The 14,344-nt window shown below is 41.7% G+C and overlaps 1 protein-coding gene across 8 annotated transcripts in view; it reads left to right on the forward strand.

Annotated features, from left to right (window-relative positions):
- Nucleotides 1-14,344, forward strand: part of LOC123514788 (atrial natriuretic peptide receptor 1-like) — a 491,631-nt gene that overhangs the window by 377,698 nt on the left and 99,589 nt on the right. For all 8 annotated transcript variants that reach the window (XM_045272955.1, XM_045272962.1, XM_045272960.1 and 5 more), the window contains one exon: nt 13,392-13,581. In XM_045272955.1, the coding sequence (XP_045128890.1) occupies nt 13,392-13,581 (190 nt within the window). The remainder of the gene's footprint in view (nt 1-13,391; nt 13,582-14,344) is intronic.

The raw sequence follows: 14,344 nt of genomic DNA on the forward strand, positions 1-14,344 counted from the left end.
AAAGTGATGTTCAGGACTTGCAATTTATGGACATTCACATCGTCAACTCTTATAAGCAAGATGCAGACAAGAATTCACTGCATTGCTTTTCGCGCTGACTTGTCTTCTCATCCATCTAAAACTTAATGGGGCAGAAATAAGCAGAATCGTCATCTAGAAAATAACCTGGAGCTGTATTCTTGTTCTTGTTCTTGTCTTGTTTTGTTTTACAGCTTCTTGTTTTTCTTGTTCTTGTTCTTGTTTTTGTTTTTTCTTCTCTTCCTCCTCCTCTTCCTCCTCCTCCTCCTCCTCCTGCTCCTCTTTCTCCTCTTCTTTTTTTTATTTTTCCTTTTCTTGTCTTAAATTTATTCTTTTTGCCTCTTCCGCCTCCCCAGCACACATCCCGTCTTTTCTCGCAACTTGAAACTTGTCGATATTTTATTTAAGACTTTTGAAGAGAACTATTGATGAATCTCCTTCGCAAAGTCCAATCTAATATATATGGAAATGAAACCTGTTCTGAAAAACAAAACACAAATAAAAATGTACAACAACAGACGACGTGAATAACAGAAGCTTTTACTGACAGATGTTTGTAAATGTTAATGGAACGGATTGTTTTGTCACTTAGTATGTATGTTATTATTTGTTTTTACCTTCAATGGCTTAAGAATTTCACCTCGATCTGCGAAATTTCACTATACTTCAAGAATTGTATGAAAACTGTATGAAAAACACTGAAGAAAAGAATAGATTAGAATGTTTTCAATTGTAGAACGAAAGAAAGTGTCCTAGAGAGATTTGTCTACCTAATAAACGTTAATGGGTTGAGTTGTTCTAGGCTATGGAATTGTTTGTGTACATGCAAGGAAGGTTGGATGTGGAGTACTAGAAAGTGTGTTCGTGTTGTGTCTGTCAAGAAAGTTTGTATTGACTTTACAGTTTGAGTTCTTCGTGTGGTTGTTAGTAAAGTTAAGAGGAGGTTACTGTAGCCAAAGTCCTTCCAAGGCTGCTGTTGTCATAGCTGCATCGTGTATTTCTGCACCGTATTCAGAAATGTTTTAGCTTTCTCACCCCGATTATATTTCAAGACCACGGAGGTAAATTCCATGATTCTTTAGAGTGTTTTTTCCTGTTATTAGTGTAGGAGTTTTCTTAACCTGTCATTAAAACTATCAAAAACACCCTTTAAAATTCATGCAACAGGAGCTTTTTTAGTATATGTAGTCTTATATATTTCCCCTTTTATATCTTCTATTTAGAAAAGCCTGTTCTTGTTTCTTACTTTTCTTGTTTCATCTCAACGGTAGAAAATGTAAAGATTGTAGAACCAGAATAAATCAAATGGTGTCATAGTGAAAAAAAAATATAAGAGTGATAGACGTCTAGAAAATATGTAAGAGAAAGAAACACCGTATAATTTCTGAGATTAAAATGTTGTATGATTTTAATGATTTGATTTAGATTGCGGAAAAAAAAAGAACATTCCCTTTGCAGTTTTTCAGTCAGGTCCATCATGGCGGAGGGACAGAGAGCACTGACCTGGTGATTAATTTACTGCCTCCCCGAGACAAATATCAAACTACAGCTGAATGATTCATGATAGGCACTGTTGTTTGTTACTCGAGAATTAATTTTACATTCTCTCTCTCTCTCTCTCTCTCTCTCTCTCTCTCTCTCTCTCTCTCTCTCTCTCTCTCTCTCTCTCTCTCTCTCTCTCTCTGTGTGTGTGTGTGTGCTTACCAGGCGTTAAAACAGTGTGTGTGTGTGTGTGTGTGTGTGTGTGTGTGTGTGTGTGTGTGTGTGTGTGTGTGTGTGTGTGTGTGTGTGTGTGTGTGTGTGTGTGTGTGTGTGTGTGTGTGTGTGTGTGTGTGTGTGTGTGTGTGTGTGTGTGTGTGTGTGTGTGTGTGTGTGTGTGTCAGGATTGACAGTCTATATCTTCATCTGTTCGTCATGTCCTTGCATAAGAGAATGACTTTTTCGAGACTAATTCAGCTAATGTTATCGCCGCCAAGAGTACACCACACGAAGGACAATTGTGATGATTCAAAAGAATATCTCGATAAAAGTCTTTTCAGACTCAAGTCTTAGTTGATGAATAAAATCTGTGTCGTGGTTTGGTGGCGTGTGGTGGCGTTGTGGTACCGCCTGGAAGGAACTGCCAAAACTCAGTATGGTTCAGAATAAATAGATGGGAGAATTGTTTGAATTTTTTAAGACTTGTGACATATTCATTACTTATAATATGATGCGAGGGATAATTTCCTGTATAATTAAATATTGGCGTGTTGCAGAGGGCTTGTGTCACAGCCGTCAGGACGCAATACAACTTGTTTAACTTTTAAAGAAATTTGTTTACCTTTCTCGCTCAGTTTGCAAGAGTTTGCCCAAAGTTACACTGCATACATTCAGGTCGCGGGAGGTGCACCCAAAACAGATTTTAGAAAGTCTCTAGATCGCGAACAAGAGCGAACTCTACCGGCTCAGTACAAACACAGAACGCTGTTTCAAAAGACGAAAATGTAAGGAGACCAAGGAAAGGAAAATAGTGCCATCAGCGATTTGTGAGAAAGTGAGACACGTGTTGCTTCACTGAGATTGAAATTGATGACCGCAAATCTTACAGAAACAGTGTGAAAAATTTGAAATGACTGACTTGTGTACATGGAGGAGGGATTGTCCTTTGCAGGAAGGATACTGTTACGTGAGAAGTTACATTATGTTGTTTTTACTATAGCGCTAGAGAGAGAGAGAGAGAGAGAGAGAGAGAGAGAGAGAGAGAGAGAGAGAGAGAGAGAGAGAGAGAGAGAGAGAGAGAGAGAGAGAGAGAGAGAGAGAGAGAGAGAGAGAGAGAGAGAGAGAGAGAGAGAGAGAGAGAGAGAGAGAGAGAGAGAGAGAGAGAGAGAGAGAGAGAGAGAGAGAGAGAGAGAGAGAGAGAGAGAGAGAGAGAGAGAGAGAGAGAGAGAGAGAGAGAGAGAGAGAGAGAGAGAGAGAGAGAGAGAGAGAGAGTGAGAACACGTTAGAAGAACAAGACTGCAATTGACTGTAAATTTATATTTCATATGTTGTAATGTACACCCAATGACCTACAAAACTTCACAGACACTTTTCCTTTATTTTTTCAAAACAAGTCTGGCATCAGCGGCATTTGGAGGCTCTTTCCGCCCTTACCCAGCCCTCTATAATACGCGATCCATGAGGATCACGCCTCCCTTACCGCTACGCCTCTCGCAATCTTTATAACATTATCATCCGTCAGAATAGAATTTCCATGAAAATCAGAAATCACATATGAGTAGAATCGGATGTACACGTAAGCCAGAAACGAGATCCTTTCAGATTGAATCAAATGAGAATTCACCAGGAGAAGAATAATGAGGCGCAGGGAGAACTCGTAAATCTGTATGAAGATGGAGATACTTGGCCAGTGAGGGGGAGAGGAAAGACAGGATAGGTCCGTCTCGTTAGCGGTGAGACAAACAGAGGCACAGGGTTCTCGCTTGGGACGCGATAGGGTACCTAAGGGTGAAATATCGGACACCCAGCAGTGAGAAGCCAGAAATAGTAAAGGAGAATGACTATTGTTTATTTCGAAAAGTGACTGTTTTCGTCAACTGCTTAGTCTCTGACACTGGCTCACGAAGGATTCTCTCGTGAGATTTGCATATGACTGAAATCCATCACTGGACTGCTCTACATGTGTTGTTCTTTCATTTTTTGTGAACCAAATATACAACCAGCTCACAGTTGTCACGAAGACTCGGTAAACATACTCAAATAAAAATACCGTCACTGTATCCTCAAAATATTCTCTTTCAAGGCATAAGTAATACATAACTACAACACCGCAATTATTTACAAGGATTCCATTTCTTAGTTGTCGCCTTCAGCATAATGAATGATGAAAGAGGAATGAAATGAGGTTTATTATATTTTTTACACATTCAGCAGACCCGTAGGCCTTCCTCCATGGGAATTGTGTGCCGCTGCTTTTCTGTATCATCAGGTTATGAATTCCTTTTTGTCTGTCTTTTTTTTTTCCTTCTTTTTTTGCCATCAATCCTCAGTAAAGTACTTTATGCGTTTGACAGTATAAGTTCTTGCTTACTGACGGCCTATTTCCTCAACAAGGCCTGCAGTGACCGGAGAGAAAGAACGAAACAGCATATATTGACAGATACGTAAACCCTATGGAGATGCGGAGGGAGACAGATAAAGAAAGACTTGATGGTGTCTGACGGTGGCGCTGTGGAAGAGCGAGTGAGTGGCAGCAGCTGAACAAACAGACCTTGTCGATGCATCTAACTGCTCTCGGGTGCGACTCTCGCCTCTAATGCAAATCCTCGTTGTGGAACTGATGAAAAACACATTGTTGGTTTTGGTGGCGGTGGTTGTGGTGGTGGTGGTAGTGGTGGTGGCGATGGTGGCGGCGGTGGTGGTATAGAAGTGGTGTCTAGAAGGGTTTAGGCTGACTGTGTTCCAGTGTGTGTGTGTGTGTGTGTGTGTGTGTGTGTGTGTGTGTGTGTGTGCGTAAAAGATATAGTGTGTGGATAGAGTGTTGTGACAAGATAGCAAAGGGTAATAGGGGAGCAAGGCTGCTTCTTTGTCTTCATACTTGTGTCTCATTCTTATTGTTCACAGTATTGTCAGCTGTTTATGGTCTTTCTTTGTTAGTCTCAAGGCACGAGTAATTTCGTTCGAATTGTACATCTGGGACCACAGTTACCAAAAAACAATAAAATTATCTTACCTCCATTTGAAAAACAAACAGGTCTCTTGTACCATAGATCAGGAAATAAAAAAAAAAGAAAAAACAGCGGATTCTAGGAGTGAGAAAAAGCAACAGTCATCGACACGTAACAGGGACTTGTGGCTTCTTGCATGGTCGAGGCTCAGAGTAAGAAGATTTTCATGTCATACTAAACAAAGACGATGTGATTTGTATTACCCTGAACCACTCTGTCGTAGCTCTTTCACATATTTCCTTGATTTCTTTTCTGCCAGCGATTGTTTCACACACACACACACACACACACACACACACACACACACACACACACACACACACACACACACACACACACACACACACACACACACACACACACACACACACACACACACACACACACAGTTATTATGGAAAGAAATGAGGCTTTTATCTCACGCCTGGTGCAAGTGCTTACTGTTGGGCTGGAAAGTGGAACACAGAGGCGAAATGCTAAACTCGGTCTTTGTGTCGCTGAGGTGAGGGAGGGAGAGATAGAAGAGAGGGAAGCAGGGGAAGAGTAGGAGTGGACTCAAAACAGCGGGTTGTTCTTACTGTCATACTTTTTATCATTCCTTTTCACCTTTTTTGTCCTGCTTTATATTCTCTCTCTCTCTCTCTCTCTCTCTCTCTCTCTCTCTCTCTCTCTGGCCTGGTTATGTCACTTGACTATTCATTATTTGGGTTCCTTGGTGTTCGGAAGGGGTAAAGTTTCCGATGATTGATTAGTCAGGGATCAGTTTGAGAGTTTATTGGGTTCCTCGTAAATGTTATCGTGATGCGAAGTATTTTCTCCCCATTTTGTTAGCGAGAGTTGTTATAGTGTGTAGTTACCTTGTACTTGTTCTGGCAATTGGCTTTTTGTTTCGGTGTGTTCTTTGCGGTGCATGCATGGGCTCATGTTAACAAGACCCAACCGTTTTCAGGTACAGCAAGAACCGTGTTTCGTGTTGTTGTTTGGTGGTGGTGTTTGTACTGTGATGTTGTTGTTGCTGCTGCTGCTGTGTTGATGTTGTTATTTTTGTTGTTTTTGTTTTTCATGTTGGTGTTTCTGTTGTTCCTCTTGATCATCAAAGTGTGTTCACATTGTTGTACTTTTCCTAACTTTGCCAACAATAATTTTTTTTCCTTTATTATCTATAATTCTTCCCACATTGTTTTATTCTTTACCCGGAAATACAATTTCTCGGTCTCTTCAGGATATTCAAGAAAATGTGCTCATGGATTTTCCTTCAGATTTCAAGATCCCTTCAGGCACAGAAACATCCTTTAATAACTTTTATGCATAAATCTGAATACGTCTGTTTTTCTTCTGCCGTTTTCATTCCGCGATTCACAAAATAATCTGAAAAAAAAAAACAATTTACAAGTTACGAAAGAGGCAGAAACTGGAATAGGGTGACTTCTGGCCGCTCAAGACTGCGACACCACCAGACACCCGACCCGGTAAGAGCCCAGGCGAAGCTGGCAAGGATAAAACTCCCTCAAGGCCGACATGTCTTGCTGTATTCTCGGTCTGATAATCACCACAAACACACATACACACACACACACACACACACACACACACACACACACACACACACACACACACACACACACACACACACACACACACACACACACACACACACACACACACACACACACACACACACACACACACACACACACACACACACACACACACACACACACACACACACACACACACACACACACACACACACACACACACACACACACACACACACACACTAATAGGATTCGTTACAAATGTTATAGACTTTAGTCAAAAAGGAAAAAAAAAAAACTTTGTAAGCAGCAAATACTGAACGTAATATATTTGCTGATATAAAGGGCAAACATCCAGTAGCCTCTTCGTGAGTTCAATAGTGATAAAGAAGAAAAAAAAAACGTGCTTAAAAACTGACTCAGACATTCATATCACTTTCGAGTTAGTTAATTTCCTGGGTGGTTTGAAAACATCTGTTAGGGAAGGCGCTGGAATTACATTTGAAAGGGAAATTTTTTTGTCACAGATCCAAGACAAACCAGCTGCAGACGACCCATTGTGTGCTGGGATGACGGTGATTGTGGAAGGGCGGCGGGGCGAGGCGAGGCGAGGCACGAGAGCGGGGTGAGGATTTGGGGCGTGCAGACGGTGTGTGTGCGTGAGTGGCGGGGTGAGTGCGGGAGTAATAGCGAGGGGTTTGCGATAAAGTGCGTGGTTTTTCAGGGAGTTTTCCTAGTCTTGGGAAAATAAACCGACACAGAATAAATAAATGAAATTAAACAACAGATAAAAAATAATGGCAATAATTAACATTACTAAAAAAATTTAAATAATACCAATGGAAAGTAGCAAAGAAATATTATTATGAAGGGTCATTTTTTTCCCATTAAATAAATACAGATATACATGAAAAAAAAACATGAAAAATAGAAGGGAAAAAGAAAATAAAAGAAATCATTTGAAAGATGCAAGTGATGGGCATCGGAGCACCAAGGCACATCCCACACGATCGTCCACTAAAGTATAAGTCTTTTTTTTTTTTTACCTTTGTTTGGAGGAAAAGTAAAACCGCTCCAAACTTTTATGGTGGAGTGGAACGTGCCTGGCGTGCAGTGTTGTGGCGACGATGGATGCGGCACAAAAGGGTAATATCGTGGAATATCGCCTGTGTAACTGACTCTTTTGCGCTCATAATAGTCACACACACACACACACACACACACACACACACACACACACACACACACACACACACACACACACACACACACACACACACACACACACACACACACACACACACATATAATTCTGACGTCCTGATGCTACAAACATTCTTCGGAAAAATCAAATTCTACGACTCCATCCATACCGTTCCAATATTACTTTCCTTGCATGCCTTGTACTCCTCTTCTCTCACATTCCCTTCTCTATTTGCTAACTTCATTTAGATATACTCCACTCCATTCTCTCACCCTAACAGTGACGCTTCTATTCCTCCTCCACTTCCTTCTCTTCCTTCTCCTCCTCCTCCTCCTCCTCCTCCTCCTCCTCCTCCTCCTCCTCCTCCTCCTCCTCCTCCTCCTCCTCCTTTTCCTCTTCTTCCCTCTTCTCCTCTTATTGTTTTTCCATTGCTACCTTCACCTTCCTACGTTATTCGTTTTTATTACTCTGATTTGTGCTATTTCCTTCAAACATTTGTATTGAAATTCTCTCTCTCTCTCTCTCTCTCTCTCTCTCTCTCTCTCTCTCTCTCTCTCTCTCTCTCTCTCTCTCTCTCTCTCTCTCTCTCTCTCTCTCTCTCTCTCTCTCTCTCTCTCTCTCTCTCTCTCTCTCTCTCTCTCTCTCTCTCTCTCTCTCTCTCTCTCTCTCTCTCTCTCTCTCTCTCTCTCTCTCTCTCTCTCTCTCTCTCTCTCTCTCTCTCTCTCTCTCTCTCTCTCTCTCTCTCTCTCTCTCTCTCTCTCTCTCTCTCTCTCTCTCTCGACAACCCACGTATTGCCCTCTCCCCTTATGGATTATTTAAATTAAATGTCCTTTAATTTTGAAATATTACCCAGCTTAAAATCGTGACATTCTTCGTGATGAAAAAGCAACGCACATTGGTATCATTTCGACAAGTTTCTTTCGGGACAGTTTCCACCTCCTACAGGGACCTTGTGTGGCATCCCGTAGCGGAAGGTGTCTGCATGAAACAGGTAAACTACTTACCTGAAATATACTGGATCATTCTTTTTTTTTTTTTTTTATAACGGATTCGCATTCATTCTTTTCAAGTCACCCATGAATTTTTAAAGACAAAACGAAGATCTGTAGCCTCATTTACAAGACGAACTGCGACGTTTCCGCATCTTCCTCGCGGTGAAGAAGTGCAGCGAGGAAGATTTAAAAAGAGGATGGTGCTCTACTGAAGATGGGAACGCATACGTCTTGCCTGTGGCTGGGATGGGATGAAGGCTATTCTGTTAGGTTGGTAAGTGGTAAGAGAGCCTGGACGCTGCATTCACTGTGTCTTTACCAGCACTGGATGGGAAGGGACATTATTGTTGGAGAAAAATACTAAAGCAATATTCGTCAGACTTCTGTGTGATGTCAGTTATCTTACACAACGTTAAATAGAGAGAAAACAATAAAAGAGATATATAAATGGACTTATCGATGTAAAAGATTGTGCAATGGTGTCTTTAATGGAGCGAAAGATTGATCAATTGTCTAAAATATGACGATCAAACATTTAAAGTCTCTGTGAAATCAACATTTAGAGAAAGATATTTCGAACCAATAAAGTAAAATGTAAGAATTTGAAGTGTTTCGTAAAAAGTCCCGGAACAGAAGAGAACAGGCAATATGTTGGGAGAACAGTGATAGGGATGAGGCGGAGGAAAAGAAAAACCAGAGCAGAGTTGGACAGGCTGCGTATGGAAAGACTATAAAACGACACTTGATGGAGGACAGTTCTTCCTCTCATTCCTATTTTGTCCAACTTTCTAATGAAAGAGTCAACCAGTACTCTTAGTCATTCGCACCTTCCACTGATAAACTCTGAAACTCCCTACCTGCTTCTTTATTTCCGCCTTCCTACGACTTATCTTCTTTTAAGAGGGAGGTATCAAGACATTTGTTCCCTAATTTTGGCTAAGGCTTTTCTTTCTTCTAGAGAATCAGCACCCAAGTGAGACTTTTTTAATAGCTTTTTGCTCTCTCTCCTACATAAAAAAAAAGAAAAAGTTTGTATGACCGAGCCTGGTGGAGTAGAGTTGTCAGAACCATTAACCCTTATGTAGCCGTGAGAAAATAAATAGAAAAGGAAGAATTGAAACACTGAAAATTTTCCTAATAATTTGGTTTTATCTCCTTCCTGGTTACTTTGATAAACTCCTCGGTTATGCTACATAGTTAGGATTGACAAGCCAGCCCGCCATAAACAGTGAACGTTTTCCATTTGGCTGTGATATCAACGCTCATAATGAATTTTTTTTCTTCACGTTCTTGTTGAAAGTTTGTTTATATGTGAGGAATTTCTTTCTTGGTAGGTCATTAAAGCTCTCAAAGAACGGTGTAGGAGTATAGAGTCTACTTTTCCTCGAGGTATTAATCAAAGTCGAGAATTCTTTCTTGAAACTTAATAAAGACACTGAAAATCGATATCTTTTTTACGTAACTTCTTGGCATCATTAGGTTGACTTTATTTTTTTATCGGAATATTTGACTCATTTCCTTTTGAAGCCCCATTAGAACCACTGCCGAGGGTCTCACATGTTTACTCGGCTTCTCTTAATGCTAGTGGTGAAAACATCCTTTGAAACATAACCGCTTTAAAATCTGATAAATCTTGGCAAAATAACACGCAGAAATATTTGATGCTCCTAAAATACATCCGTCATGGTCACTTATGGTACTCGTTTAGGCTTTCCTGTCTGTGCGAACCTAATGGAAAACAAAATTTGTGCATTAAATAATTCAGTCAGTTAACATTCAAGTTCCAATGATCTCTCTCTCTCTCTCTCTCTCTCTCTCTCTCTCTCTCTCTCTCTCTCTCTCTCTCTCTCTCTCTCTCTCTCTCTCTCTCTCTCTCTCTCTCTCTCTCTCTCTCTCTCTCTCTCTCTCTCTCTCTCTTACACACACACACACACACACACACACACACACACACACACACACACACACACACACACACACACACACACACACACACACACACACACACACACACACACACACACACACACACACACACACTTCCTTTTCCTATTTAAGAATGGTTTTCTTGTCGTTATTGTATCGTGGTGACTTATCCACTGTAATGGGTGTGATAGTGATGCGTCGGCAGGGCAAGATGGAAGACTGGCTGTTTGAAGGTTTTAGTTAGTATAATAGGTGGAGAAAAGTAAGAAATTAATCAAACGTATGTATATTGTTTTGTTTGTATTCCCTGATCATTAATGTGCCACCCTATGATTCATTACACTTATTTACCTGTTTTATTTGCGCTCCAATGCACTTCACAGGCAATAAAGCACCACTGTTCTGTCAATGTAAGCTCCGTAATGAAGCCTGAAATAACAGTACCATTAAAGAGAGAGAAAAAAATCATGTTGCTGCACAGCCAAGCGTGAATGTGGCAGATGAGTTGTAAACACTTCATAAAAAACTGCAAATGCCGCGTTACATCAAATTGTTTCCTAACAGTGGAACGAAATTTCATGAATCAATCATTTATGCTCTTTGCGACGCGCTGTGTATGGCTTTCCACAGCACAGTACAACACAGCACAACGCAGCAACACAATTTTACCAGGACAGCACAGTACAACCATTTTACCAGCACAGCACAGCACAGCACAGCACAGCACAGCACAACACAACACAACACACCAATGCAACTATTACTCCATCACAGCACAGGTTAACACAGCACAACACAACACAGCACTACCATTACTCCATCACAGCACAATACAACACAACAGCATTACTTCAGCACAGCACAAAGGAGAAAAAGCACAACACTGCACAATACAACCATAATTCCGTTACAGGACAGCATAACACAACACAACACAACACAACACAGCACAGCACAGCACAGCACAGCACAGCACAACACAGCACAACTTTTACCATATTCATCTTCTTATTCATTTGTCAATTACTTTCCATATATTTCCATTTTCTTTTCTTTCTTTTTTTCTTTTATAGTCAGTGTCTGTGTATTTGTGTGTATCTTACGACAAACCAAATATTTGTGAATTTTATCTACACACGCTCATGTAAATCTGTACTCTCTCTCTCTCTCTCTCTCTCTCTCTCTCTCTCTCTCTCTCTCTCTCTCTCTCTCTCTCTCTCTCTCTCTCTCTCTCTCTCTCTCTCTCTCTCTCTCTCTCTCTCTCTCTCTCTCTCTCTCTCTCTCTCTCTCTCTCTCTCTCTCTCTCTCTCTCTCTCTCTCTCTCTCTCTCTCTCTCTCTCTCTCTCTCTCTCTCTCTCTCTCTCTCTCTCTCTCTCTCTCTCTCTCTCTCTCTCTCTCTCTCTCTCTCTCTCTCTCTCTCTCTCTCTCTCTCTCTCTCTCTCTCTCTCTCTCTCTCTCTCTCTCTCTCTCTCTCTCTCTCTCTCTCTCTCTCTCTCTCTCTCTCTCTCTCTCTCTCTCTCTCTCTCTCTCTCTCTCTCTCTCTCTCTCTCTCTCTCTCTCTCTCTCTCTCTCTCTCTCTCTCTCTCTCTCTCTCTCTCTCTCTCTCTCTCTCTCTCTCTCTCTCTCTCTCTCTCTCTCTCTCTCTCTCTCTCTCTCTCTCTCTCTCTCTCTCTCTCTCTCTCTCTCTCTCTCTCTCTCTCTCTCTCTCTCTCTCTCTCTCTCTCTCTCTCTCTCTCTCTCTCTCTCTCTCTCTCTCTCTCTCTCTCTCTCTCTCTCTCTCTCTCTCTCTCTCTCTCTCTCTCTCTCTCTCTCTCTCTCTCTCTCTCTCTCTCTCTCTCTCTCTCTCTCTCTCTCTCTCTCTCTCTCTCTCTCTCTCTCTCTCTCTCTCTCTCTCTCTCTCTCTCTCTCTCTCTCTCTCTCTCTCTCTCTCTCTCTCTCTCTCTCTCTCTCTCTCTCTCTCTCTCTCTCTCTCTCTCTCTCTCTCTCTCTCTCTCTCTCTCTCTCTCTCTCTCTCTCTCTCTCTCTCTCTCTCTCTCTCTCTCTCTCAGTAAGATGTATTGTCGTGCCTATCAACTGCACACGTGAAGATTCGTATTTTCGTCCTGCTGATGGGAAGCTTCTGTTGCTTCCCCCTCCCTCCCTCCCCCGAGCGTTGTGACTCTAATGATGTTAAGAAGATTGTGAGGACTGATAGTGTTTGTTGTCGCGAATGTGAATATAGTACTCTCTCTCTCTCTCTCTCTCTCTCTCTCTCTCTCTCTCTCTCTCTCTCTCTCTCTCTCTCTCTCTCTCTCTCTCTGTCCTACACATTTCGTTTTTATTAGCTTCAGGGGTTCAGCTTCTCCGTTCTTGCCATTATTCCTTTGTATTCCTCCAGCCTGTGGTCTGTGCTATCATATGCGCTGGTTTTCTTTTGAAAGTTTGCTCTTCTACCTCATTCCTCTCAGCTCCTTCGAGGCCACGTGCCCATCAACCACGCAGCGCCCCTATCAGTCTACTGTGCTCCTTCCTTTATGCTGACCGGCAATTTCCTGGAAAGAAAAATGTCCGTAGGGCTTTACTAAGGCTAAGCTTCTTTGGTGAGAGAGAGAGAGAGAGAGAGAGAGAGAGAGAGAGAGAGAGAGAGAGAGAGAGAGAGAGAGAGAGAGAGAGAGAGAGAGAGAGAGAGAGAAGAGAGATTCTTACGACATATAACAGATTAAGACATTCAATTTGAGAGATGAGATACATAATCTACATTTTGTCTTCACAGAGAGAGAGAGAGAGAGAGAGAGAGAGAGAGAGAGAGAGAGAGAGAGATGGGAAGGTTCCACGAAAATTATCTTATGTCCTACAATAATTTTGCTTGTGTTCTGTTACTATATCATTATTAAATACAAAAAATAAAACAAATATACATTCAAACAACAATATTGCAATACACCATTAACGTACCACACTTAACCTATGATTTGAGCGGTGGGCGCCAGTTTACATACTATCAAGACTTTCCAATTCTGTCTGTAGGTGAAGAAGATCGCAAGAGAGGAGTTCGAGTATTCAGCTTACGAGGACGAGACAGTGAATCCCTACGTGGCGGGCTTCTTCGAGGGCCTGCTGGTGTACGCCGCGGCGCTCAACACCACTCTGCAACAGAACGGCTCCATCACCGACGGCAGGCACATCATCAGCAATATGTGGAACAGAACCTTTGGCGGTAAGTACAGACTAGTGACTACTCGGTGGAGATGGGAGGCTGGGGAAGAGAAACGGAGCAGAAAATAGAAGGATGAAAGGAGAAAATGGACGGTAATAGTGATGGTGATAAGAGGAGGAAGAGGTGGATTTGATTACTTACTTTAACCTTAACCCCTTCAGTACTGGGACGGACGCATTTTTACCATGAGTTTTGGGTATGATTAGACGATTTTATTAACATAAGGAAGGGTTTATGGAAGTCAGAAGATTAACAGCCAGATTCTTTACTATTTTGATCCCCAAATAAGTTTCTGAAGCTGTAGAAAATCACTAGATGGTAAGAGTAATGAATATGAAAACGCGTCATAGTCATAGGGATAATCAAAGAGCAACAGACCTTAACCTCCGTGGGCTGCTGAGTGGCAACTTATTTTGACTACCGGGTAAAGAGATATCACATGTATCACTACAAAAATCATCTCGCCCACTCACCAATGCCTCCTGCTTGAGCCGGCACACGATTATTGCGAGCATCAACAAACATTACTGCCGTGAGAGCACTCCAAAACTTCTCGAGTGTTTGAGTTTTATTAACGTGATGAGCTGAAGAACACTTGACCAGCTGACTAAGAGATAGTTGACATTATGAAGTACCGTGGAAATGAGGTTAAGGTTGCTGAGAATTCCTGAGAACAGAAGAAAACAAGGAACACAAGATGAAAAGCGAAGAAAAACAATTAAAGTAAATTACTCTGAAATTAGAAGGGTCTGTGGTGGCCGCT

This window comes from Portunus trituberculatus, chromosome 38, assembly GCF_017591435.1.
Source record: "Portunus trituberculatus isolate SZX2019 chromosome 38, ASM1759143v1, whole genome shotgun sequence".
Classification (NCBI taxonomy): Eukaryota; Metazoa; Arthropoda; class Malacostraca; order Decapoda; family Portunidae; genus Portunus; species Portunus trituberculatus.